This window comes from Cricetulus griseus, chromosome 2, assembly GCF_003668045.3.
Source record: "Cricetulus griseus strain 17A/GY chromosome 2, alternate assembly CriGri-PICRH-1.0, whole genome shotgun sequence".
NCBI classification, from domain to species: Eukaryota; Metazoa; Chordata; class Mammalia; order Rodentia; family Cricetidae; genus Cricetulus; species Cricetulus griseus.
In genome coordinates, this window is record NC_048595.1 from 165,831,317 (window position 1) to 165,857,768 (window position 26,452).

The following is a 26,452-nucleotide window of genomic DNA, read 5'->3' on the forward strand; positions in this document are numbered from 1 at the left end:
AACTTGAGGCAGCTCTCCGCACCCCCACAGTCTCTGTATAATTAAGCTCCCAGAAGCCTCTAAGACCCTGGAAGCAATTGCCCTACCCTCCAGACCTACCACCTGATCCTAAGTGACAGAAACAAGACAGACAAAGATATGTTTCCCCACACCGGGTGCACTGACTCCATCAGTTACTCCAGTGAGGGATACCCTCAAATCCCAGCGTCTTCTGAGAAGGATCAGGTCCGGGGAAATTCACTTTGCTCTGAGTTCATAGCTGAGCTGTGGTGAATTACCACCGTGTTGGGGGGTGGGGAGGGGGTAGGCAGGTAAGCTAGGAAGCATGGAAGAGCAGACAAGGAGGCTATGTTGTCAGTCTTTCTTGTCAGACTGTCTTTAGACAACCAGCCCCCACATAATGACAGGTAGACTTATTAATTATGAATGCTTGACCTTTACCTTAAGTTTGTTGCCAACTAGCGCTTATAACTCAAATTAACCTGCTTCTGTTAATCTGTGTTCTGCCACATGACTTTTTACCTCTCCACCATTCTGTATGTCCTACTCCCTGTGTCTCACTGGTGTCTCTTGCCTGCCTAGATTCAATCCCCTGAGTTCCTCTCTCTTCCCAGAAGTCCCACCTAACCTCTCCTGCCTAGCTATTGGCCATTCAGCTTTTTATTAAATCAATCACAGTGATGCATCTTCACACAGTATAAACATCCTCAAAACAAGGCTGGGTTTGGGGAGGCATATTTGTTGTTTGTTGGTAATGAGAGAGAGAGAGAGAGAGAGAGAGAGAGAGAGAGAGAGAGAGAGGGTCAACATTATTGAGTGTCTTCTATCTCAGTCCACCTTAATTTTTGAGAGAGGTCCTCAGTAAATCTGGAGCTCGCTGATTGGCTAGCTGGCCATCAAGCTCTGGTAAGCCTTCTGTTTCTGCCCTAACCCCCAATACTATGATTACAATGAGATACTTGTGATGTTTCTACTGTGACCTTGACGAATGGCCTCAACTGCCCCTTCTGCAGAGCAAGGGCAGTAGTGATGAAGGGACAAAAAGAGCTGAGAGTGGTGCCCAGCACACAGTCAGCCCCTGCCAACGTGTCATCGTCATTATTCTGACTGCTCAAAGTGCTTTAGGATTAATATCTTCTGTCTTTCTGAGTTCAGGGATGATGTTTGGTGAAGTTCAGAGTCTGACAGCAGGGTTGGCTGAAGACAGGATCCATAGCCTAGAGGACTCAGCTAGCACATGGTAGTACCACAGTCCAGTGAACTGGCAATCTACATCAACACTCCACAGTGCCTAGATTTCAAGGTCTGTCCTGGGGATATTAACTTCTGAATAGCTCCCTTTTAACTGGTGATCAATTCCTGGCATTTCATTTGGTTTGGGCATATCATTAAGCAAGAATTTCAAACAGGCAATCTTGGGCATAGTGATCATTCCTTTAGCTTAACATTTGTATTCCATTCACTCAACAAAGGTAAAGTGAGCAACTGCCCTATGTAGGGTGTGCTGAGAGGCAGAAATAAAACAGCTACTATCTATCCTCAGGAGTCTCTACCTGTGTCCCCTACTGTAGAACTGCTTCCCCTGCTGCAGTGAAGAAGCAGACTGCTATGGAACACCAAGGTCTAGCAGCTGCATCAGATAAGGGGATCTACAGTAATTTCTACAGATATAAATGAAAAAAGAGATGATAATGATAGATGATAGAAGATATAGAGATGATAGATAGATCAATAGATGAATAGATGGTAGACACTAAATAGATGATAGAGAGATCAATCCCACTTATGTAGCCTAAGCTAGCCTCAAACTTGTCATCCTCCTGCCTCAGCCTCCTGAATGCTGGGGAGCCTCAGGAGCTGCTGGCTGCTGCTATCAAATCCTTTGTGCAGAGCACGTGCTCAATCAGTGTATCTTCCCTCCTTCTCCTGTGAGATGTTCGCAGAGCCTAATAATTGCATGTAAATGAGGGACCTGAGCCAAAGACTTGCAGGTGGGAGGTGGGAAGCAAGCTCACTTCCTCCTTTGGGTTAGGAGAAGACAAGGTGAGACTTGCTGCTCAGAGGTCAGGTTAGCTGATGTTCTCCCATGTGGCCACGAGAGTCCCATGATAAACTCATCTCTGCTCAGAGGCACTCTTGTGAGAGCTGCTGTCCTGGACCACTTTCCCCATCCCCTTCCCCTGTTTTGTTCTGTTTCTCCTCCATGCTTATCTTCATGAGCACATCATACGTGTGACTGCTCAGCTGTAATGTATGCCCCTATTATAGAGACTCCGTTTTCTTCCCTGCTGGCATCGTGTCCCCACATTCTGCAAATTGTTGCTGAATTTGACCTTGGTCATATCATTCAGCTCCCTGGACTGTCTGAGGTCACTTTGATAATTAAATGAACCAATAAGAAAGCAATCCCGGGCACGGTGTGGCACACCCAAAGTTCTCAATCAATGCTATCGTTCGACGAATTATTTTCTAGACTGTTATCTCCCCAGGATCAGCTGCATGGAAAAAGCTCTGTAGCTGCTCAGGGACTTATTTCACCCTGAGCAGAGCTAGAAATAGAAAACTGTGCTAATTAGGGTCTGTGCAATCGCTGCTTACCCTTCCAAAGCCAGTGAACTAGAAATGTCCAAGAGAGACCCTGCTTCTCAAATATGACTGCATGTTGGAGTCACAGGGGATGCCTAACAATTATTGATGCCTAGATTCCACCCCAGAGATTCTGATGTCATTGATGTGACAGGTGGCCTGAACAACAGAATTTTTTTTTTTTTTTATTCCCCAGGTACTTCTAACCTGTAGCAGGTTTGAGAGTCACTGCTTCACAGACTTCTCACAGTCAGTGAGACAAATGTCTATTTATGGCCTGGCAGTTACTGAATCTTCCTAAAAAGAAACATTTTCTGGAAGACTGGTTCATTAAAAATTCATCACTGTGGTCCAGCAGGCTTACTCCCTTAAGAGATTGCTGTTCAAGCAGGCTCAAGCTGGAGTGTGTGTAAGCACAATGCTGAGTTACAGGCCAACCTGGGCTACATGGCAAGACCCTGACTCAAAAAAGAGAAGGGCAGGGGAGCTGTTGACTAATGTAGTCCCAGGATTTTAATAGAGAAAACCTGAGAGGCTCCAGCAGCACAATCAAGTAGAGAAACTAAGGCTAGAAAAACCAAACCAGACTTTTGCTCCACCCCCACCTCTGCCTGTGTCTCTAAACATCCCAGCCATTGGCCCCACAGGCAGTGGCCAATTGGCAACACTGGGCTGCTTATTCTTTTTTTTTGGGGGGGGGGACTCTAGACAGGATTTCTTTTGGCTTTGGAGGCTGTCCTGGAACTAGCTCTTGTACACCAGGCTGGTCTCAAACTCACAGAGATCTGCCTGCCTCTGCCTGCCAAGTGCTGGGATTAAAGGCTGGTGCTGCCACCACCCAGCTGGGCTGCTTATTCTAATATATTTTTGCACAAATGAAACATTTTGTCCAGTCTTTGAACTGTAGCAGAATTCAGAGTTCTTGATTTGGGCCTTGTGAAGAAAAGGCCCAAAGCTGTTACCCTGTCAGTAAACTCTGGTTGAATTAAAAGACAACCACAGTTCAGTGAAGTGCTTTCTAGAAAGCAGTCCCACACCACGCTCCCACAGCCATGCTCCACAGCCATGCCATTTAAGAGCAAGGGGAAGTACAGTATGCTAAATGAATCAAGTCACACACAAAGGGATAAATCCTGTGTGATTCCACTTAATAAGAGGACCCTGGAGGCCTCAAACTCACAGATGGGAAGAGGAAGAGCGATCACGGTGGGGGGGGGGCGAGTGAATGGAGAATTGTAATTTAATGGGGACAGAGTTTCAGTTGGGATGAGCCCTGGAGATGAACAATGGTGGTTTGACAACTTGCTGAACGTTTTACTACTGCTGAACTGCACCCCTAAAAAATGGTTAAGATGGTGAATTCTATGGTATGCTTATGACCTACTGCAGTTAAAAAGTCATCTTTTAAAACGTTATTCTATCACCAGGGTATACTGACATATGTGTAATACCAGCAGGTGTGCCGACACATGTCTAATCCCAGAATTTGGGAGGTTAAAACAAGCCACAAGACCTTGTCTCCAAAAGACATGGGGGGTTGGAGAGATGGCTTGGTGGTTAAGAGCAGGTGAGAAAAAATCCCAGTTCTCAAATATGACTGCATATTGAAATCCACTAGGGACTTAAAACAATTATTGATGTCTAAGTCTCACCCTGGAGGTTCCTACGTCACTGATGTGGCAGGTGGCCTGAAGAGCAAGGTTAAAAAACAAAACAAAACCAAACAAAAACTCTGCATGTGTCTCTAACCTGTAGCAGGTTTGAGAGCCACAAGCAAGAGGACCTGATTTCAGATCCCAGCGCCCTAGAAAGAAGCCTGGCATGGCCACATATGTGCTTGATCTGACTGAGGCAGTGAGGGAATGAAAAAGTGACAGACATCTTGAAGGGACCAGCTTCCCTTTTGGCAGCCATAATGGCCGAACACGTGCTCTATGACCTTGTCTTAGTCACTAGAAAGTCAGATGCCTGCCTCGTGACAAGGAACCAATCAGAAGTTAGCTGGTGGCGCTATGCTTTACGACCCTGGGTGTGCTTTACGGACAAGTGCAAAGTAATAACGCACAAAGCATAGCAACCACCCTGGGAGGGCCTATGGGCCATAACAACCAGTTGACCAATCAACACAGGGCAAGGCCTCCAAGCCTGGAGGCACACCAATCGTGAGCCTGTGCGTACCCCTAGACACTCCCCTTACGCTGTCCTATAAGATCTCTCCGGAGGCCCTAGGAGCTGTCTTTTCTAGCCATCCGCCATGGCGGATGGGTGAAAGACCCAAGCTAACATGGGGTTAGCTCGTTAAATTACAATAAAGCCTCATACAGTTTGCAGCAAGCTCTCGAATCCGCCTGGTGATTGGGGTGACCATGGTCGTGGCCTGGGACCCCGGATACCTGAGTTTTCCGGGGGTCTAACAATTTGAACACAGAAATAACTGAGGTCAGGCAGACTGGGCTCTCTGGTAGAGAAACTGAAGTGCAGCATGCTCTTTAGATAGAACAGGGAAGCATGGTATCGCACAGGCCGAACAAGGAGGTGGGGTTGGTACATGCAGAAAAAGGGGGGGCAGGGTTTATGCTATACAGCTAGACCGAGGAGGCAGGTTTAGCTAACCAAAGTAGGAGCGGTCTCTATAGGGGAGCAGCCTTCAGGCCATAAACATCTGCAGGGGGCAGGGAGGCGGGGCAGGTCATCTATGGCGGACCTTTTCTGCACACACTGTCAACGTTCACAAAGGCTCTGTGGTCCCTCTGAGCCTCACCCTGAAATAGGGTGGCAGGCTTTGCCATTTTCCCATGAGACTGAGGCAAGGGTCCTTGCCTTGGCCATGCCCATCTCAGCCACACACATTTACTCACTGGTCTCTCCTACCTCATTTGGCTCTGTTCTTATGCTTCATGTATGTGTGTGTTTATAATATATTTAATCTAGGTTCCACAGTTGAGTGAAAATACGCAATATTTTGTTATTCTTCCCTCCTTTAGGTCTCCGCCTCCTTCATAGTTTCCCTGTTCTTTCATGTCATATAGATGTATAATTAAATCTGCATTCCACATAGGAGAGAAACGGCATTTGTCTTTCTGTGACTCTCTTATTTCATTTTACATGATGATCTCTAGTCCATCCATTTTGCTGGAAATGGCATGATTTTATTCGTGCGTGTGTGTGTGTGTGTGTGTGTGTGTGTGTGTGTGTGTGTGTGAGAGAGAGAGAGAGAGAGAGAGAGAGAGAGAGAGAGAGAGAGAGAGGAGGGGGATAGAGAGAGAAATAGAGAGAGAGAGAGAAAGAGAGACATACAGACAGACAGACAGACAGACATCATGCACAAATGGAAGCCAAAGAACAACCCCTGTTGTCGTTCCTTTAAACACCACCAACTCTTTTGGGGGGGTCTTTTGGGGGGATGTTTGCTTTCTTTTGCTTTTGAGACAGGGTCTCTCACAGGCCTGGAGGTCACCATGTAGGCTAGGTTCTCTGGCTAAAGAGCTCCGAGGATCCACCTGTCTTCAGCCTCCCGAGTGCTGGTAATACAACTGTGTGGGTTGTGTGGGTTCTGGGAATTAAACTTATGTCCTCATGCCCATGAATCAAGCACTGCACCATCTGAGCCATCTCACCAACCCTAATTTCATTCTTCTGTATGGCTGAGCATATCACATTTTCTTTATTAGTTTGTCTGTTGGTGGGCATCTAGTCTGGTTCCATCTAGGCTGGCATCTCAGCAATCTTGAGTAGTGCAGCAGTAAACTTGATGTGCAAATGTCTCCAGTATCCTGGCTCAGATCTGCTCAGATATGTTTTCTACCCAGGAATGTACTTGTGCTATCACTCCTTCTTCAAAAGGTTTCTAGTGTGTTTCAGAAGTACATTTGAATCACACCTTCAGAAGGAGAAGGCTATGGAAAAGGAGGCCATATAGGTTTGCTTAAGCAGGGCCTCTGGGAGCATGCTGCTCTTCTAAATGATCTTTTGATGAGTGCCCACAGGAAAGACTTGACCTCTGAAATAGGTCAGGCTGCTCCTGGGTTGAGGAAGTCCCTCTAGCATGTAAGCAAAGCCAGTCACCGGTTCCTAGACAGGCCAGGGGTATCAGAGATCAACAAGAGTGCTCCATCTAAATGACACATCTGTCATTCCCTCCAGTGCTAAGGGAACATTCCAAAAGAAGGGGCAGAAAGAAGTAAGAGCCAGAGGGTGGGAGGAGTACTGTGAAATGTTGTCTTCTGCATATGACATGGTCATGGCACACACGAATGAACACACGGCCATGGCACACATGAACTCACTGCCGCTGGGGTTATCTACACAAGATCTGCACAAGATAGGGCCTGACGATATTCTTTCACATGTGTGGGGATCAGGGCTCATGTTTTCAGTTAATAGTTGCTGAGAGAGGGGGCCATTAGTAAATTGTCCGTGCTCCAGTAAATAGCTCAACACATGCTCATTCGAGCAACCCAGACAAGCAGTTCCTCAGATGGTAGCCTTGCCATGTCTGAGTGTGGCCCTGGGTCACCTCTCCATGTCCTGTAGGCTACATGTGACCATGACATCATGCCTTTATGCTAAGCTTTTGATTTCCCCAGCCCACCCACAAGGACGGGTCCTGTGAACCCAAGCCCTGCAAGGATCACAATATCTATTCCTCATCTATATCTGCCACAGCCCATTGCCCCACTACCCACACCCTGAAAGGCTGAACAATACACTTCTCTCTACTCAGTTTCTTTGGGGTTGGACCTAGTTTCTCCTCCTAGATCTTTCAGGAACACATGTGTGTCCCCACCTTCCCAAGGAAGTGTGTTCTGGCCTCTCTGACCTGTTACGCTCCTGAAGTACAGCCTAACTGTTGCCTGTGCCCCTCTCCTTGGTGGCACATGTCTCCAGAGCAGGTCCCTGAGTATAGGTACTAACCAGGTAGGACCTGGGCAGGCTGTTTTACCTCCAAGAAGAGTCACATCCAAAGGCTGGGGTGGGGAGTGGCTGGGGAGACTACCTGGTGGATAAACTGCTTGCTGGGCAAGTATGAAGACCCGAGTTTGGACACCCAGCACTCATGTAAAAAAAAAAAAAAAAAAAGTCAGGTATAGTAGCATGCAACTGTAAGGCCAGGCAGGCAGATCCCAGGGTCTCATGGCCAGATGGCCTAGCACACTTGGTGAGTTTTGGGTTCACTTAAAAATCCTACCTCAGAAAAGAAAATGAAAAGGAAGACACCTGGCATCAACCACTGGCCTATACACACACACACACACACACACACACACACACACACACACACACACACAGAGAGAGAGAGAGAAGAGAGAGAGAGAGAGAGATGGGCTGGGGGAGGATTCTTGAGCTAATTGTTATAGAACAGTGACATTGGGGCTGGGTACAGTAAATGTCCCATGTCCATATTAACCATGGTTATTTCCTGGTCATCCTTTCACATTAACCTTTCACCATTCTCACCACATGATACTCTATATACCCTCCACTGGGAACTGACCCATGTTGGGTTCCCAGAATACATTCTGGAAGCTTCTAATTGAGAAAGAAAGGCCATTAGAACCCTTCACATCCTGGCCTGGGAATGGTGGCCACATTCAACATCCACTCAGAAGGAGAGGAGAAACAACCCTTCCTACCCTACTCCACATTCACACGTATGCACACATGCGAGCACACACACACATTGGGGGTGGCTGAGGTTTTATTCATGGAGAGGGTCATCCTCCTCACACCTGTAAGGTATTAGTGGCCATCTAAGTCATTAAAGTGTTTGTTAGGCTAGAGCAGGGGAAACATGAAGGGGCAAGTAGACGTGGTACCCACCTGCCCAGTGTAGCTTGCTGGTGTAGTGACAGTCCCTGCTGCTAGAGTGATATGGATCTAGGCTATTCTGAGTCTCCACGCAGGCAGCAGGGAGGGCTGCCCCCTGTTCCCCGTGGGAAGGGAACACTCAGGGCTTTAATTATACCTTCTGACTGGATTGACTGGGGCCACAATTACATTCTGTACAGGGCAGCTGCTGCTAGATTATTTCCCAAACCCTTTTAAGCTGTTGAAAGCAAAACCTTCTATGGATTCTATACACTCAAAGGGACAGCAAAATAGCCTGGTGGGAACAGCTGCAGAAGGACCGACTATCCAGCTACTAGCTCTGCTCCCATTGTGCCTCCAGAGTCCTTCTTGGCCACCAAAGGAAGGGAGAGGAGCAAGTGAAACAACTGGACACATCACCAGCCCTGCCTGCCTCCTGCACACTGAGAGGGGGGTCAGGAAGTGTGCCTGAGTGGGCGCTGCTTGTCTTCCCAGAGCAGTGAAGCTTCAATCTCAGGCAGCCTGGACTCAGCCTATGACTCCTGCCTGCAGTCAGTGCCCACTTATGCTCTCTGCTCGGGCCTATCACCCACCCCTTCAGCCTTCTCAGTACACACACCCTGTCCTAGAAGACAGCTCTGAGACCCAAGGACAGGCTTCATACAGATGGAGCGAGCCACAGGCAGTGAGAGGATCCTCCCTCTCACTGATAGGTGTCCTGTGCCTACTAGGTATTTGTGGGACTTCTCCTAGAAAATTCTGAATGCCGCCCACCCACTCAACAAAGACCCCTCTTATGGACTCAAGTCACCAGTGTAGTATCATGGACCACTCCCCACCTCCACCTCCCACCCCAGCCCCACCACAGGCTTCCATCAATCAGCTCTCTAGAGTTTAGCCAGCCAGAATTCCATGGCCCCAGTGTTCAACCCCTAGACCCAGGAGTGGAGCCCCCTGTTTGTCCCAGGCCTTCTCTTGGTACAGGGCTTAGCAGAAGATGCAGTGACTTCCCAAATCTTCCAATGCCCAGGAGCTTCTCAATATACCCCAACTTATTTTTTTCTTTATTTTTCTTTTGGGGGGAAAGACCTTGGGGGACCAGCATCCATAAGAAAATAACTGTAGTTGTCACTAACTGAGTTGTTGGTTTTCATTGAAACGTAAGGAACTATATTAGCTTGTACCACAATCTAGTCCAAAATTGTGACCTACAAGCAGTCTTGTCATATAAATGAACAGGTATTTCAGAAGGAAGCTCTGTGTCCTCACTTTTCTCCAGTCCTAGACTCTATGGTGATGTAGATTACTTCCAGAAGATTCTATTCAATACAAGGCTGCTTATCGACTTCTCGACAAAAACTCTTAAGCCACCTGTCGGTTCCACCCTCTGGCTAGGAAACAACAGCAACAGCAAGCCATTCGTCCTCAGTAACCCAGCCACACAGAAGTAAAGAACTGCTACAGATGTTTTGGCTTGTCCCTGTGATTTTTTACAATCACACAAAGCTATTATACATGTGGCAAGAGTGAGCCTCTGATGCCCCCCCCCCCCAGTGAAGAGAGTCAGACTCAGAAGGCTAGAAACTGGTTCCATTTATATGGTATTATATTTGGAGTAAAGCCAGGAGACAGCTGGTACCTGGTACACACTTGTAACCTCAGCACCCAGGAGGCAGAAGCAGAACCTCTGGCTACTTCTCGGGTTCAGCCACTAAACGAATATAATCCCAATTATTTTATAATGACGGTTAATGGCAGCAATGAACTTGGGCATGACTTCTGTTGACCCATCCTCTTACCATGGTGGACAGATTTGGTCATATCAAAGGGTTTGGAAAACTATTTCTTCCAAAACAATGATGCCCTGGATCCATCCCTTCCTCCCACAAAGAAGAATCCCAGGGCCTCATAAAGTCCCCACACCTATGGTCTAGAGAACAGGAACAGGGACGGGAGGGATTGTGAAGGGAGTTCCAATCCTTCCTGGGAGGGGAAGCCAAGAGGGATGGAGGGACGGTACCTACAGATCTTCAGCTGACAATATAGGGGACTTTATCTTCTAGGGTTATCTGTCAGAAGGGTTGGTGACAAAATGGTACCGCTCTCCTCGACTGCTCCTGTCCCCCAACAACTACACAAAAGCCATCGATATGTGGGCAGCCGGCTGCATCCTAGCTGAGATGCTCACGGGGAAAATGCTCTTTGCTGGTAAGTTGCTAACCAAGGCCTCATGCTTCCTCCTCAGTGTTGTTCAGACTGTGTACAAAACGCTCACCAAGCCCCAAACATGCTAACCTTTGGCTGAAATGACTTCTTTGCTTTTTGTGATACTTCCTGTAGACTATAATTTCATACAAAAATTATAAAAGCTCAAATTAGTCTTGTGAGCACAGGACTTTTCCAGTTGACTGACCATTTTTCTATGGTCTGAGGTCACCACCTCAGTGTAGTACATGAAGAAATGGGGCTAAGGGGAAATGGTCTGTGGGGTTTGTCCTCTTATGAGAGTTCTCTCACCCCTTACACCATGTGAGGATATAGCAGAAATGCACCATTTATGAGAAGCAAGCCCTTAACTCGTCACTGAATCTGCCAATACCTTGACTTGGGATATCTCAGCCTCCAGGACTTCAAGAAATAAATGTTTATAAGCCATTCCATCTAGGTGTTTTGTTGTAGCAGCTCAAACATACTTATACTCCAGTGAACTAAAACATACTTATACTCCAGCACCTTCAAACTAAGTGCTAAAAACAACCGCTCAGCATTTTCAGGCTCTTCCTCCTTGCTCTCTGATATTCTGTCTTCCATCCTGTAGCTCCACCAAGTAACACATTGCTTCCCTCATCTATCAAGACTTTCTTCACCTTGACACATAATAAAGAAATCCTTCTCTGCTTGGAAAACGCCCACTCAAGCCTTACTTATGTTCTGTCCTCCATGATGACTTTGCTAATGCCCCAGGCAGTCATCCATCCCTCCTGGTGCTCCCACAGCACAGCACTCCATCCTCATCTCTGTTCCCAATCCTTGCCTGGAGGAACATTTGCTGTCTCCACTTACTCCTCACCCCTGTAAACTCAGCTTAATCATTTTGCATTGTTGTGACAACCTAAAAGGAAGGAAGGCTTAACTTTGATTCAGTTTCAGAGGTGTCAGTTACTGTTCAGATAGTTGTAATCATTCAGACCAGTGGGGGGGGGGAGAGACAGAGACAGAGAGACAGAGAGAGAGACAGAGACAGAGAGACAGAGAGAGAGACAGAGAGAGACAGAGACAGAGACACACAGAGAGAGACAGACAGAGAGACAGAGAGACAGAGAGATCCAGAAATAAAATATACCCTTGAAATGCATACCCACAGTAAGCTACTTCCTCATAGCACCCACTTCCTGCTCCAGCTCTTCAGAGCATGAAGCTGCCAATGGCCTCTGATTAGTGACCATGGAAGCTCTGTGTACCCCACCCACAGGCCTGACTCTTCTTAATCCAGCAGAACCCATTTTATCCTCATCCTGTCATGCTGGTTAGTAGCAACTGTCCCCCATTCCTCGAGACTCAGCCCTGAGTTGACAGCTTCTACCTCCCTCTCTGGACCAGGTCTCCAGACCTGCTTCTCAGTCTACTGTTTCCTCTGTCTTGGATCCCTCCAACCTCCCCTAGTTCCCACCTGTTGGCACAAAATGATCCTCTTGCTGGCTCTCGGGATTCTAAACCAGCCCTGGTCCCTCGAGCTACAGTGTTGGAGAACCAGGCAATGCATAGCTGACCTCCATATGCTCAGTGACAGTGACAGCCAGAGCTTCGTTACAAGGGAGGTAGGAAAACCAGCAGCTAGTAAGGTTGTCTCTGACCCTAAGGACACATCAGAAGAGAAGGAAGAGAGGTCACACCAACAGCACCCTGCTGCCAGTTTTCAATGGCTCCTTAGTAAACTCAGTATGCTAATTTACTTCACCCAAGTGACATCTCTCACCAAAGATCACCAGGGATGATTAGGGCATCAATCTTCCATATGGATTTATGCCATTGGATTCTCTGAGAAATTCACACTCTGTAGGCAGCAGGTAGAGACACACTGAGTCTGGTGTGGGCTTTTGAACCCTCAAAGCCCATCCTCAGTGAAACCCCTCCAACAAGGGCACACCTCCTAATCATTTCCAAAACAGTTCCACTCCCTGGTGACTAAATATTCAAACTTGAGGACAGACTATGGGGGCCATTCTCATTCAAACCATCACTATACTTAATCTGTAAGTATTGAATGAGTGAATGGATGAATGAATGAATGAATGAATGAATGAATGCTTGACTCTATCTTACCCCACCACTTCTCCTTCAGACCTGGCAGAAGCCACCTTCCTCACTGTGCCCACATAGGGAATGTGCTCAAAGCATCTTCCAAACCCAACCAGTTATTCCCTATTTTCTTGCTCCTGAGAATTTTCTGAGTGAGATCCTCCTGTGAAGCTCAAGGCCCATCCTAGCCTTGTAATTGTTCCTTCCTTCCCCAACCTAGCAGAATGTATGAAAAGCAGTAGCCTGGCTGTCCCCATCTTCTTAGCATCAGCTGACTCAGTCCACATGAGATGCCACATGCTAGCAGAATAGATGGCCTCAGACAGAACTAGATACAAGCCTGTATGTTACTTCCCCTTCCCCAATTACTGACTGTGACAGGACGCTTGATAGAAACACCTCAAGGAAGCAGAAGTTTGTATTGGCTTATAGTGTCAGGACAGGGCAGGCTTGGTGGCTGACGTGGCCTGGTCAGTGGCAGAGGGAGCTATATTGCACAGTTGTTTCACATCCCAGGGGTGGACAGAAAGCAAAGAACTTGGGTCAGAAGCAGGGCTCTTAACCACAAGCGCTTCCCCCACTGGCCTGTGTCAGCCAAATAATCCCTGTGTCACAAAAGCCTACAATCTCCCAAAATAGCACTGCGCACTGGGGTCCAAGTGCTCAAATGTGTGAGTCCTTGAGGGCCATTTCATGTTCAACCATAAGAAATCCCTGCTTTGCACATTTAATAAAGCCAACCCCCAAAGACAGCAAGCACTCTGCTCTGCAATGGCCACACTTAGAGCCCAAGTCCCTCAGCTCTGAGCCTAGTGCTGCCTGCTGCCCCATGGTGTTCCCTGTCTAGCCAGCTGGAGCTTCTCTGGAGCATCCACATATGCAGACGTCCAGGAAAACAACTTATCCGTGTGGCATTTGCCTCCCCAGGGGCTCATGAGCTGGAGCAGATGCAGCTCATCCTAGAGACCATCCCTGTGGTCCGGGAGGAAGACAAGGAGGAGCTGCTCAAGGTGATGCCGACCTTCATAAACAGCACCTGGGAGGTGAAGAGGCCACTGCGAAAGCTGCTCCCTGATGTCAACAGTGAAGGTACCCAAGCCTGTACCGGGGCGAACATCCCGAGAGGCTGAGCTCTGGTTTCACCTTTTTGCGGGCAGGGACAAAGGCATGTGGGCCTCCATCCAAAGAGCAGAACATGGGATTCAGACATCAAACATCCCTAGCAACTGGTGTTTTTCCTAGCTACATGCTCAAAAAGTTTCATATTTTAGAACAGGTGGGTGTTTAGATTTTGGATTAAGAGTTCAAAACCAGTAAGGGATATATAAATATCAAAAAATAAAAAAAACCACAGAATACCTGAAATTCAAATGACGATTCAGAGATTCAGGTGGCAAACACTTTGGATAAAGGACAGTCAACCTGTGCTTTCAGACTACAGATTCCTGGCCACATGGCAGTCCCTGAGGCAGTCACTAGTGGGCTTCATGCTCTACTCCCCTCTGTACATCTCTACACTCAGCAGTTTCTCCCATGAGCTCTTGCCCCTCTTCCACTCAACTCAGTCAATGGGAGCAGTGTTTGAATATCCTAGATCCCCACTCTTCTGAGCTGTCCCAGCTGCCTCCAGGAGGATCCCAATGGAACTGAGCATCTGTGTCTGAAGAATAACCCCTAACTGTCCCCAGTCCCTATGTTTAGAGCGGTCCAGTATTGAGGCTGTGGCCTCAACTTCCACTGCCCAGTAGTGAGACCTTCAACGTATCACCTTAACCATCTGCAGCTCTACTTAGCTCAGTTGCAAAACCATGAAACCACTTTTTATAGACACAAAGTTAAAAGGTACCGGGGGGGGGGGGGGGGGGGGCTGTTACCTTGCTAACTCTTCTCAGCTTGACAGGAGCAGCACACGATCTTTACGAATGGCTTTGCTCCCTACAGCCATTGACTTTCTGGAGAAGATCCTGACCTTTAACCCCATGGACCGCTTAACAGCTGAGATGGGGTTGCAGCACCCCTACATGAGCCCTTATTCATGTCCTGAGGATGAGCCCACCTCACAACACCCCTTCCGCATTGAAGACGAGATCGATGACATCGTTTTGATGGCTGCCAGTCAGAGCCAGCTCTCCAACTGGGACAGGTGCGTGTCCAAAGCTGCTGTCCAGATAGGCATGCCCTATGCTCTCACATCCCCTTTGCCTCTGATCCTCTGTGACGGCCGTTCCCCAGATTGTATATTGTGTTGGGCACTTTCCCCAGTTAGTTCCTGCCTTTCTCTTGTGCCCATCCATTCCCAATGGGCCAGCTTCGTACTGTCCATGTGAGTCAGGGACTTCCACTCTGCAGAACAAAGCCCCCAGCTTTCCTTGATACCCTAAGACCACTAAACACAAGGCTCAGTGCACACAGGGGAAGTGTTGGGGAGTGTCTACTGTAGTATTTCCTGAACAACAAACAGGCTGGAGTTTTTCCTCCTGGAATATGCTAAGCAACCACTCTGCCACTGAACTACATCATCAGTTAAGATTTTGCCCTTGGAAGGCCAAATATGACAATGCAAAGCAAGAAAGCAGTACAGAGTTCACTGGCACAAAACAGTTCTCACTTTGCACATGACTCACCTCCTGTAAGTGCCCTTGAAGCAGGCTGTGTCATTGTCGTCCATGAGAAAGTCACAGCTTAGAGAGGTTAAAGCACTGGCACCATGTTACACAGCAAACCCATGTAGGGCCGTCCCTAAACTGTACCTGTGTCACACATCACTAAGAGCTTTGATGCTCAGCTTCACTTGGCTTTGGGATCCTTGACAGGGGCCCGGTATTGAAGAGTAGATTTTTTAAACCATTCCTACAGGAGTAGTACGATTTCTTAGTTCCTTTCCTGTCCTGTCTTTCACAGATCAGGCACCGGGGCACCACCATCTGATGATGTATCCGTACTGCTCAGTTTAGAAAAGGCAGTGGAGGGGGTGCTTAGCGACATCAACTCCAAGGGGGCCTACCCGGGAGCCTCGCTGCCATGGGAATGTGACAGCTGGTTATATAAGTGGCAGATAGGCAATTTCTCTTTTTCAGTCATTTGACAGATGATAAGTTTCAAATTGAGGGGGTGCAAAGAGGGGGTAGGGCACTGTTTTTTGGGGCAGAGTTTGGTAGCTTCTTGTCAGCAAATAGCAATTTATTGACTCTTCTGCCAGCCTCACGCTGGGGCTGCTCTAGACTGTGGTTCTTAGACTTGTGCACCCCCCCTTCCATGTCACAGAATTCAGGGCACACAATGTTGGATTGGCACCAGGGAAGACTGTAGCAGAATCACTAAGGTCACAGATTGTCAATTCAGGGTAGTACCAAGCCCGACACTCTTGCTGCTGGTCTTCCTCATCACACCTGCACAGGGGACCAGGAAGATAAAGTCCATGACACTGCTGCAGTGGCCTTCACCTTTGTGGTGTGCTAATTTTCTCACCTTTAAGGCTGTGGCAATAACACTAAGTCCCCTCAGGATTGCTGCAAAGGCAATAGAGAATGTAGGGTCAGCAGTTGGGGTGTAGTGTATGAATGCTGTTGCTTCCCAGCTCTTCTTCCTAGGAACCCCCACAATTTCAAGGCCATTCAGGGAAAGGGCAATGCTGTACTCTGAAAGCCATGCCTACATTAATGGTATCCTTGGGAGGTGGAAAACTCAAGCCATAGCCAGAATACCCCATAGTCTCCAGCCACACCAGAGTACCCCATAGTCTGTGGGCTGCAGCTGCCTGGCCTTGTCTGGTCTAATTGTCCTATGCAAGCACCAGGCCACTGCTCAGGGAGTAGCTGGCCAGGAGCTGCCGCCTTGTCCGTGTTCCCCACTGGAGCACCTGGCAGAAGAAAGGGTTTCAGCCAGAGCTGACAGCCAGCCGCCTGCTGCCCATCTGCCCTTCGTTTGCTCTTGGCTATCTGATTCCACTGTCCTTGGCTACAGGGCAGTCATAGGAGGGCAGAATTCCAAGGATCTTTGGCCTCCCCTGATGGTGTCTGTGATCTTTCTGCAAGTCCCATCTGCTCTGCTTGGATGTGAGGTGCTACAGGGCACCTGTCCAGATACATCATGGCAGCGGTTATCAGCCCTGGCTACATCTTAGAATTTGTGGGGCAAGTCTCACAGACAAGCTCCGGTAGGGCCATCTAGACCTATTGAACCAGAGCATCAGTAGTGGGCAGCAAGGGATACCTGGTACTTATTTTTAATCCTCCCATGTGATTCAAACCTGAGCCAGGGTCAGGAAGCACTCATTAGTGCTTGCCCCTCAAAATGTGGTCCAAGGATCAGCAGTAGCAACAGGCAGACTGCTAGAACCCCAGGTCCCAAGCAGAGGCAGGCAATTTGACTCCCCATCCCTCTTGGGTGGTACCATCACATCTCCATTTGCACTCTTGCAGATATCCTGTGAGCCTGTCATCAGATCTGGAGTGGAGGCCTGACCGGTGCCAGGATGCTAGCGAGGTGCAACGTGACCCACGTGCTGGCTCTGCACCGCTGGCCGAGGATGTTCAGGTGGACCCACGGAAGGACTCTCAAAGCAGCTCCGAGCGCTTCCTGGAACAGTCACACTCATCGATGGAGCGTGCCTTCGAGGCCGACTATGGGCGCTCCTGCGACTACAAGGTGGGGTCCCCATCCTACCTAGATAAGCTGCTGTGGCGCGACAACAAGCCCCACCACTACTCAGAACCCAAGCTCATCCTGGACCTGTCACACTGGAAGCAGGCAGCCAGCACGCCCCCCACAGCTGCGGTAGCAGCAGACCCGATGTCATGTGAGGACGAGCCAGCCAGCCTCTTCCTAGAGATCGCTCAGTGGGTCAAGAGCACACAAAGTGGCCCTGACCATGCCAGTCCAACCCCTGATGCGCCAGAGCACCGCCTCTCTGCCTCGCCCCCAGGACACCCGACACCCGTCGATGGGGGTGCCAGTCCCCAGTTTGACTTAGATGTTTTCATCTCACGTGCTCTAAAGCTCTGCACCAAACCTGAGGACCTGCCAGAAAACAAACTGGGTGACCTCAACGGTGCATGCATCTCTGAGCACCCTGGTGACCTCGTCCAGACAGAGGCCTTCTCCAAAGAAAGGTGGTGAGCACAGAAGGGGTACACAGGAGAACTTCCAGAGCAAGATGCCACCCAGAAAGCTGGACCACTTCCTTACTCCCCTAGCACTTCCTTCAGCCCATCTCTGCTGCGTTGGGGTTAGCAGAACACCCGAGGATCCGGGGAGCGAGAGGAATGTCCATTTCTTAAACTGCCTTAATAACTAGCCTTTAACCTCTGGGAGCGGGATTGAATGGAGCCTGCCTGGGAGCTATCACTTTCCCACCAAAGGGAGGCCTGTGTTTTATAAGTGACAGTATGCAGGGAAGAAAGGGATCTCCAATAGCAGTCTACAGCCCTACCAGGGTTGAGGGGGCAGAAGCAGCTTGCAGACATAGTTTCCAAGCCATGTGACCCACCTAGTCTCAAATGGCCATCTGGGCCCAGAGAAGCCGTGTCTGACTTAGGACCACAGGCAGAGTGAATGCCAGGGTAAATAAGTCTGAATCCCAGGCTCCTGCCCCCCCCCCCCACTAGTCTCTGACCACAGTATAATGTCTTCCTCTGCTGGGGTCACTCTGGCTTTTTGGTCAGCAAACTTGGTCCTGAGTGCTTCTTGCTGTCCCTTACCATCCGTCCCATCCATTCCTTTAATTTAGAACAATGTTTCCTGTGTTCTGAAACTGGAAACAGAAACAGTTTCTCCTAACCACCACATAATATTTTTATGACTTCCCCAAGTGCTTAAGCGTCCTCACCTGTCACAACATCCCTGTATTTGCCCAAATTCAGCACAGTCTGAAGTTGTTGCTTCAGATCAGAGCAGTTCGGGGGTCTCTGGATGAGTTCAGTCATCTCCCAGGCCTGTGCCATGCAGCTTCCTGAAGCATGCCCTATGCACTTTCCTGACATAGCCCAGCCGGCGTTCCCCAGTGGATGTCATACATGGGTGAGTTTGAAGACAGCAATTCCAAGAATCCCTCTTGTCCAAACCCCACCCCCACCCCACCCCACCCCACCAACATACACACAGCTCCTCTCTAAACCTACTTCAAAACCAAACGTTCTTGGCACAGATTGCTCTTTTGTAGGAAAAGCAATAAGATGTTTTTCATAGAAACAAATGAGTTAGGAGGGAAGGTTCCACAGAGGGCCCATCATCCTTCCTTAATGTTGCCCTTGATCCCAAGCATCCATTCAGTGCTAGCCAAGAATGGACCCTAAAGGAATGACTGGAGAGCTAGTAACCTAACACAGAAAGATAAACTAGGTGTTTAAAGAGGGGTATCAACCTCTAGTGTCTTGAAGAGGCAGACATCAACCTGGAGAACCCATGACAAAGAAGTCAAAGTAACCGTGCCCTCATAGCTTAAGATGAACTCGGAGCCCAAAGCCCTCTTCAGAAGCACTGGGTGGGGACACCAACAGTTCCCAGTCTGTCCCTGAATACTCTGCCACTGGTATCTATCCCTCCCCCTCCTACACTCCCTCCCCCTCCTCCTGCCCCTGCCAACATCCCAAAGATACCTAGGAAGTCTAGCCGGTCTGTTGAGAGAACTCTGTGGACTGTGTTCATCCTCACATCGTAGCCCCTTAAATCTAACTATGATTTGTATATTGAAATCCTACAAGGCATTAGAAACCTATATTTTAAAACAGAATCAATCACACTGACCAGTTTTGAGTGGAAAACATGTAAATATGAAGTGTTTAGGTTTTACTTTTTCTTTTAAGGAAATGCAATGCACACCACTCCTCACGTGCCATTTGTCCTCAGAGGGAAAGCTTTACTTTTTGAGTAAGGGACATGCTGCTGATTGGCCATGAGTTCACAGAGAACTGTTATTACAGGAAAAATTATTATAATTATTCATGTTCTTAAAGTAATCTGTTACATATTGTTAAACTTGATCAGGATGAGCCAAATAAACTTTTATTGGAACAGATTTCATCATGAGTTGTCACATTAATTGACATCTTACCTGACCCTGTCTTTTATCATGGTTGAGTCATGAGAGCCTCGTTGGCTTTTCCCTGTACCGTGAAAGCCAATGTTTGGAGGGGTGAAGATGGGGTAGGGGTCTGGAAGGAGAGAATTTATACCCATGTCATCAGGAAGCGACTCCAGAATTAATTGCTGCAGCCTGGTGTCCATACTGTGGATTTCTGCTATCTTAGTGTCAACTCTAAACGTCTGATAGGGGCTGGTCCTTCCTTATTGTCATAGAAGGTCTCAACATCATGAAATTGCAGAGAAAAACCTGTCTCAAATAGCCACCTGAGCCACACCCCTCCCTCACAGGTACCAGAGGTTGCATCTATCTGAAGCTGATGGCTTTATAATGGCTGTGTCAAAGGATGAGCCCTAGCTTCAACCGTTACTCAACAAATAATAGACCATAGTTTCAAATTTTTGTTTGACTTCTCTGGAAGGCTTTTTGGTTAGAACACACTGTTGTTGAAATGCAACTATGCCAAGATGAGCAGGCTTGTGAGCCGTTTGTCAGAGTCTCTCCAAACCATCTGCACAGTGTACAGCAGTGCCCCTTACCTGCCGTTTCAGTTAGCGTTCACAGTCAACTGAAGATAGTTAGTAGAAGAGTCCAGAAACCAACAGTTCATTAGTCTTGCATTCCACACAATTCTGAAGCACAATGAAGGCTCAACATCGTTCCAACTGTGCCCCTACTGGGACCCAAATCATCCTTGTCAAGTATATTCACTTCACTGATCCTCTTGGTCACTTTTGTAGCTGTCTTGGTCATGACAGCCACTGTCATCCTAGTATCTGTGAATGGGACTGGGTATTACACAGCTTCCAGCAACCATTAGGAATGTCTCCCTTCCTCCCTAGGTGGTGTGAGTGAAGACAGCTCACAGTCAGTACAGAAACCTTGTTGAAGTTTTATTGTTAGAAAACTTCTATGTCCAATTCGAAGCCTGAGCTATTAAAATGCTTTAGAATGCAATAGGGATATAAAATGGAGGGAAATGAGCAGCCTGAATAACACCAAAGAAGAACTAAGGGGGAAAGGGACCCCAAAAGGAATATGTCACAATGAAACCTAGCCACATAAGATTAACACTTCTCAAAGGGCTCCAAGGGGACTGTGTAATGAGACAGCAAACTTGCCTACTCGCCAAAGGGTTTTATTGAAACATAACTATGTAATTCACTCAGATATCTTCTTATTCTGTATTTGAACTTTTGATATTTTGTTTATCTTGGGGAGGCTTTTTAAATAAAATTTTCCATTTAGGAAATAACAGCACTGAAATATTTATCTTGGTAACTGGGGGTTGTTTTTGGCTTAAGTTCTGTACCCAAGGTAAGTGTCCCTCCTCTCCTCCACCCTCATTGAAGCTGTAGTTTGGTCTATTGGGTCTCAGCAGCAGAGCTGAGAAGTTGCAATACACACTGCATGCCCCAAAGCCCAAGGCATTCTCTATCTGACCTTGTGCAGAAGTTTGCTGAGCCCTAGAACATGATGCCTCAGGGTCTCCTCAGCCTCCTAGTCATGGTTTACTAACCACACATTCCCACCCTGGTCAATACACTACTTATCTTTCAACTATATTGGAGGCCACACTCCTTTAGCTAAATTCTACTTCGTGTAGTTTAGTATTTCCTAAGCAAGTTTATTAGTAAATCCTTTATAGCAGCAATTTTATTGCTTCCAAGTTTCTCCTGTACCAAAATCAGACTTTTAACTGGAATGGTTAGAACAGACAATTGGGAAGTCAGTGTGAAAGCTGGTTCTTTTGAACCAGCAAGCTCCACGTGGAGAGGGTTAAGGGTCACACAGCTTCTCATAACTATGGTTGTGAGTATGTATCAAATGTCTCCCCTCAAGACACGCCACCTGTCTCTCTTCACTATTTAACAAATTCGGATGTAACAGTACATTGGGGATTTACAGGTCATCCACTCTGACCCCTCAGTTTGCAGAGGAGTAAACTGAAACCTAGAGACTGAAGCCACGGGTCAGGATGTGGCAGAACTGGAACTAGAGTCTGCATACTCCTTTAAAGGGCCCACGTCCTCCCATCTGGGTACACATGGTGGGACTATAACCAGAACAGCAGATGGATCACAAAGGTGAGAATCTGAGTCACAAAAGGCGGCTCTCTTTACCTCATTACTCTAGCTGCCTGGAGCCTCAGGACAGCTGGGCCTAGAAACGGTTAGATGCTTCTCCAGATAATTTCTGCCCAACTTGAGCCTGGTCTGTATAGAAGGGAGGAAGTGGAGAAGTGAGGGAAAGAAAAACAGACACTAGGATGTTAGCATAGACGGATTTCCTTCAGGAGCAAACTAAAGACTCAAGAACAGGAGTTGTGGGGAGGGAGAGTCTCAGGAAACACTGACCGGGTTATGGGAAAGCAGCAGAAAGGAGAAAGAAGCCAGTGGAGGGCACAAGTTCCTACCCCACTCAGCTGCCGTGGCAACTTGCAGAGGTGTGGGTAATTCCCAGAGGCAGAGTCTTAACTCAATAGCTGAAGGGACTCTAGCCAGCCTAAGCATGGCAAACATGGCTCTGGCAGGCCTTGCCCTTCTCTCCATGCCCTCTGCTTTGCTAAGAAAAACAAACAAAATTTACATGCCTAAAGCTAGCTACTGAGGTCTATTCCCTTATTTGGTCACTTCCTCCTCCTGAGGCTGACTACCAAGGTCCAGCTATAAAAGTAATGAAGTCCAGCAATCAAAATCCCCCTGTGGCTGCCCTAATTAACATGCCCAATTAAAATTAAGCACCTCATCATAACAGGGGGCTTTCCCCTTTTGCCTTTATAAACCACCATTTTCCTATGGGCCACATCTGCCTCCTCTCTATCCAGAGATAGTCCTTTGTCCCTCAGGGACAAATATCTCTGCCCTCTCTCCCTTGTTTCCTTCCCTTTCTCTTTTGTCCTCTATCTCCTGTCTTTGTCTCTTATTCCCTGCCCTTTGTCCCTCTAGGACAAATAAATCTCTTTTTTGTTGAGAACTTGGTATTGGGGGTCCTGAGCTGATACCCATCCTTTAGACAGCAAAGTGGACAACCTCGGGATACTTAATGATGAATCTTCACCTTAGAGCACGTCCCCAGTAACTCTGGCCTCCGCTGCATCTAAATAGGTCCCAAACGGCCACAGGTAAGAGGTCACAGGTGCAGGCAGGTGGAAGCTACCATAGCATGCATAGGAAGGTGAGGGCCAAATGGCTATGGTGTCAACAGTGGGAATCAGCACAATGCCGGTCCAGGTCACAGACAAAGAATATACCTAGTGCTGGCAATGCACTCCCTGCCCTGGCTAGGATTCCTCAAGTCTCTGCTTTCTGTACTGCAAGGATAAAAACCAAGCTCAGGACAAGCAGCTGTAACTGAACTTCAGAAGTAAGGAGCTGGGAGATAGTTCATCCCTGCAGTGTTAGCATGAGTTCCAGTCTCAGCATCTAGCTAACGGCAGAGCACACCATACATCTATAATCCCCATACTGGGGTGGGAGGTGGAGACAGGCAGATCCCCAGAGATCATTGGCCAGCCAACCTAGTCAAATAGATGAGCTCCAGAGTCAGTGAGAAATCCTCACCTAAAGAACATGGTGCAGAGAGACGGAGGAAGACACTCAAAAGTGACCTTTGGCCCACACATGCATGTTCACACAGACACAGAGTTCCACATGCACAAATTACTCCCCCTCATGAAAACAAACATACATCACACACATACACACTCCCCCACATGAACACAAACATGCATCACACACATACACACTGTCCCACATGAGCACAAAGAAGTGTACAGATGAAAGTATTCCTTTGAGCTACCCCAGAAGTTCTCTTTCCTTTTTTGTTTTGTTCATCTTTGCTATTGTTGAAACAAGATTTCACTATGGAGCCCTGGTGGGCTAGAACTCACAGAGATATGTAAGCCTCTACATGTGGAGTGCTAAAGGTGAGCTTCACCATGCTGTACTGGCTTTTCTTTGCTGATCTCCTAGACATACCAAGTCTATCATCAGTATCCTGCCTGTAGTCTCAGTAACCTGGCATCAGTGATTCAAACCATTGTTGGGAAGTGTTAGGGTCTTTGTGTCAGAACCAGCCAGCAGGTCTCAGTTTAAATGAAACAGCTGTATGTTCTCACTGGCCATCTGGACCACGTGATGGCAAAGCTAAATGGCATCAAGAATACCACAAAGATGGCTAGAATCCCTTCCAGATCTTGATGCTTGTACTTCAAGGCACTCCTTTCACTGCCTTCTTTCTCTCTTTGCACATTCTCAACTCCCCTGTGTGTGAAAGTCACTATACCTCGATGCCTCCTAGCATCCAGTGGCACAGTAAAAATGGCAGTAGACTATGACAGGCTTCCAGGTACAGTCTGAGGTCAGGAAACCAAGCACAACCACCAAGGGACCACACCTGTGGCATGAGTGTCCTTGGCACCAGGCTTAGCCAAGAGGCTCAGCTAAATTCTGGACTGAATTCCAGTTCATCAGGAGGAATTGGCTGTACCTACTCTGAACCAAAAAGCCATCTCAACATTGGAATGATACCAGCCTCAAGGTCCCTGTAATGGGATCATGTTGGCCCTTCAGCCTACTTCCACAGCAGCCTGGCTCAGCTTCTGTGACAGCTATGGACAGGTAGGCAGTGTTGTAGGAAAGAGGATGGAATGAAGGATGAGAATATGTTTTGCCTTCTGCCTTCCAGAACTGCAATATAGATATAACTGGTCTGTCTTCTCCCCTTTAGTTCATGAACACTGAATTGAGATAGAGCTTTGAGAAATTTAGAAACAAATATGTTGTGCTCTATGTTTTGCACTCCGTTGAGTTGACATGGTAGTGGAGATTTCAATGGCCAATGAGAATTTGACTATCCTTGACCTAGGCTGGCTCTGCAGGCAGTCTTGGATATGGAGTTCCTAGACAAGTGATACATAAAGGGGAAGGACCTAAGAAGATAGCAGATACAGGAATCGGATGGAACTGGAAAAGAATGCACAAAAATGTGGCCCAGACCAGCAACCAGCTTCAGTCTGTCTCATGGAGAACGCTGGATCATAAACTACACCACATAAACTACACCTTCAGGAAAAGATGATGATAGCTTTTTGGACCTCTGTGGCAGCTCCATTCAGCCAAGGAAGAGACAGTGATGGGTCATTTAGCAGACCAAACCCCTAACAGCAAGACAGTTGGCACCATTGACACTGCAGGGCACCACACCAGGCACTTTGGGAGTAAGAAGCAGGGAAGAAGATCTGCCACCAACAATTCTACAGTTTTGGTGGGTACATATGGGAAACAAGCTCTCTGAGGTCCATTTTTTTAAAGATTTTATTTATTATGTATACAGCATTCTGCTTCCATGTCTATATGGTGTGCAGATATACATGGGTACCAGATCTCATAAGGGATGGTTGTGAGCCACCATGTGGTTGCTGGGAATTGAACTCAAGACCTCTAGAAGAGCAGTCAGTGCTCTTAACCTCTGAGCTATCTCTCCAGCCCCCTGAGATCCGTTTTATTGTCACCACAGCAATTGCACCTGAATCCACTGCTGTTTTAGCTACTGACTGCAGCTCCCCAATCACTGCTCCACTACTCAGGCCGAGGTACATCAGGACTTCTGCATCCCACCAGAACCATGCCTGTCTCTACAGCCAAATGTAGTTTTTAATAGTCTCTGTTGTTCTATTTCACCAATAAAGACTTGAGAGTCAGATACTGAGGTGAAAACCTGCTAGCTCAAAGAGGTGGAGAAACAACCAGCTGACCTTCCTTCTTAGCTGGCAACCAAGCAAGAGAATGACTTTTCCACCATCCCAAACTAAAAACGATGGCCTAACTCCAATTCCCTCCTTACTACTTCCTGTGCGTTTCTCTGTTTTCTGGACTCCCTCCAACTCTCTATGACTACTTCCTGTCAACTAGTTGCTGATCCCACCTCCTGACCCAATTTTTTATTTAATTTAATGAAAACTTGTGGCCCACAGTGTGATCAAATATCCCACAGCAAAGGTCAAAGTGGAAGACCTTCAAAGTTCCCCATGGTGAGCCCTCAGAGGTCCAGTTCCAGCTCCCACATTACTAATTTCTTATTGCTGACATTCCTGGATAGTACCCCTCTTGCTATCTCTCCTTTAGCTCAGTGACTGAATCAGGAGTCCCCAAGTCCTCCTTTAGGCTTAATGATTTACTCCAAGGACTTAAAGAGCTTAGAAAAGCTGGACCATTCATGATTATGGTTTGTTACAGTGGGCAGATACAGATCTGGAGTCACAAGGGAGAAGGCACATCAATGACATATAGAAGCCAGCAACAAGCAAGCGTCCAGATGTTCCCTCCCAGGGCAGTCACCTGTGGATTGCTTAATAGTCCCAGCTACAATGTAGAATGACCCATAGTAACATATTGTTTACCAGGTTATCCCACCTGAGCCTTGGGTCCCAAGACCTTTATGGGGTATGATCGTGCAGTGCCCAGGGCACTGATCCTAACTGCTTGATCTCCAGATGCCTCATCCCCTGAGACCAAACCTGATGCCCAGGCCTGGGAGGATCACAAAACTCTAATCAAGGGCACAAAGGTTATCTCTGGAGCCACCCAAGGACCAGTCCTCCTAAATACTAGACTTTTCTAGGAATGTGAAGGTTTTAAGTAACCAAAGCCTACTGAGTTACCCTTTACTGCAAAG

The 26,452-nt window shown here is 47.6% G+C and overlaps 1 protein-coding gene across 1 annotated transcript in view; it reads left to right on the top strand.

Moving 5' to 3' along the window:
- Mapk4 (mitogen-activated protein kinase 4) overlaps positions 1-17,811 on the top strand; it is a 39,659-nt gene extending 21,848 nt beyond the window's left edge. The window contains exons 2-5 of the mRNA XM_035439029.1: positions 10,458-10,602; positions 13,621-13,782; positions 14,635-14,836; positions 17,115-17,811. Of these exons, the coding sequence (XP_035294920.1) occupies positions 10,458-10,602; positions 13,621-13,782; positions 14,635-14,836; positions 17,115-17,811 (1,206 nt within the window). The remainder of the gene's footprint in view (positions 1-10,457; positions 10,603-13,620; positions 13,783-14,634; positions 14,837-17,114) is intronic.
- Positions 17,812-26,452: the final 8,641 nt, after the last annotated feature.